General features: G+C 34.8%; 1 protein-coding gene across 1 annotated transcript in view; it reads left to right on the forward strand.

Annotated features, from left to right (window-relative positions):
* Positions 1 to 1,386, forward strand: part of LOC106530407 (breast carcinoma-amplified sequence 3 homolog) — a gene marked incomplete at its 5' end in the record, with an annotated part of 72,129 nt that overhangs the window by 6,215 nt on the left and 64,528 nt on the right. The window contains 1 exon segment of the mRNA XM_014026011.1: positions 700 to 870. Within this exon segment, the coding sequence (XP_013881465.1) occupies positions 700 to 870 (171 nt within the window).

Genomic DNA, 1,386 nt, shown 5'->3' on the forward strand with positions numbered 1-1,386 from the left:
CTCCTAGACACTATAATTGCACAAAAAATAGTTTATAAATGCAAAAAAGTACATTTAGCATGATATGTCTCCTTTAAATGTAATGCATTTCGGTGTGCTTTATACATAACTAACAAAATATAATCAATCAGATCATAGAATTTCATTAATTTCAGTTTACAAAATAACATATTAGAGGGATAATGGTAATGTTTTCAAGTGATGACTCTTATAGCCCTTTTTTGCAAAATAAAACAGGATGTGTAATAGTCTTACATGCCTTTCCCTACCTCAACACAATAGCCCAAGTGTGGAACAATTAATGAATTATATAACATATACAGAGCTTTATCAATGAACAAGTCCCTTATTTAGTAAAGCAATGCAATAGATTTTGCTAATTTTATTCTTAGATAATTTATATGAGGTTTCCATGTCAGTTTCTCATCAATAATAACACCCAGAAACATCACCTCACTGACTCTACTAATCTCTACACCACTAACTCTGAATGGAATGTCAACAGTTCTTTGTCTCTTTGTAAAGTATTATATAAGTACTTTTATACAAAGTGCTATATAAGTTCAAACCATTACAACCAACAAATGTACGTGTTTGGATAAAAAAAAAACCTACAATTTTTTATTTTAGTAGGATCCATGACCTGCTGCAGATCGTATGATGATGATCATTTGTTGCACATTTGTGTTTTTGTTTCAGACTTTGAAAACAGGTCTAACCATGGTGGGTAAAGTTGTTACTCAGCTGGCGGGCACCCTACCTGCAGGCACTCCTGACGAGGAGGGAACACCTCACTGYGTGAGTCGCCGCAGCCCCCACAACCCTGGAGTGGTCACCATCATTGACACCAAYAGTGTCGGTGAAGGACAGGTGAGATACATGATCAGATGCTTTTGTTACCTGGATCTGTCACTTTGGTGTTTTTTTTAATTTGAAATTTCTTTATTGATTGTTAAGTTTTAATCCCTTTTTATCATATTTACTTTCTCCGTTTTGTGAGTCTTGTGTTAGGTTCTGTTTTCTTTAGAGCGTTTCTCTGTGTTCTGTTCAGTTCAGGTGTCCAGGCTCAGCCTTAGAGACGAGGAGCTTGAAAAATGTTGAGGTGGTTTGGCCATTTGATAAGAATGTGATATGGAGGTTTTCTAGGAAAGTCCCAGTGCATTTTGGTCCCCCATTTGATCACATAACTAAGTTAATTGTGTGTTTGTCAGTCTTTGACTCAAGCTGCAGTAATATTTTAGTTTAAGTGTGGCAGAGCTTATTTACAAGTAGATTAGGACTTTTTGAAAAAGAGAAGAAGATTTTGGTTATATACAGTTTTCAGTGATAGAAAAAGAAACAAATAGTTTATATGACCCTTGTATGTTATTTTCTAATGTTGAAATT

The sequence above is a fragment of the Austrofundulus limnaeus genome, unplaced genomic scaffold, assembly GCF_001266775.1.
Source record: "Austrofundulus limnaeus strain Quisiro unplaced genomic scaffold, Austrofundulus_limnaeus-1.0 Scaffold517, whole genome shotgun sequence".
Taxonomy (NCBI): Eukaryota; Metazoa; Chordata; class Actinopteri; order Cyprinodontiformes; family Rivulidae; genus Austrofundulus; species Austrofundulus limnaeus.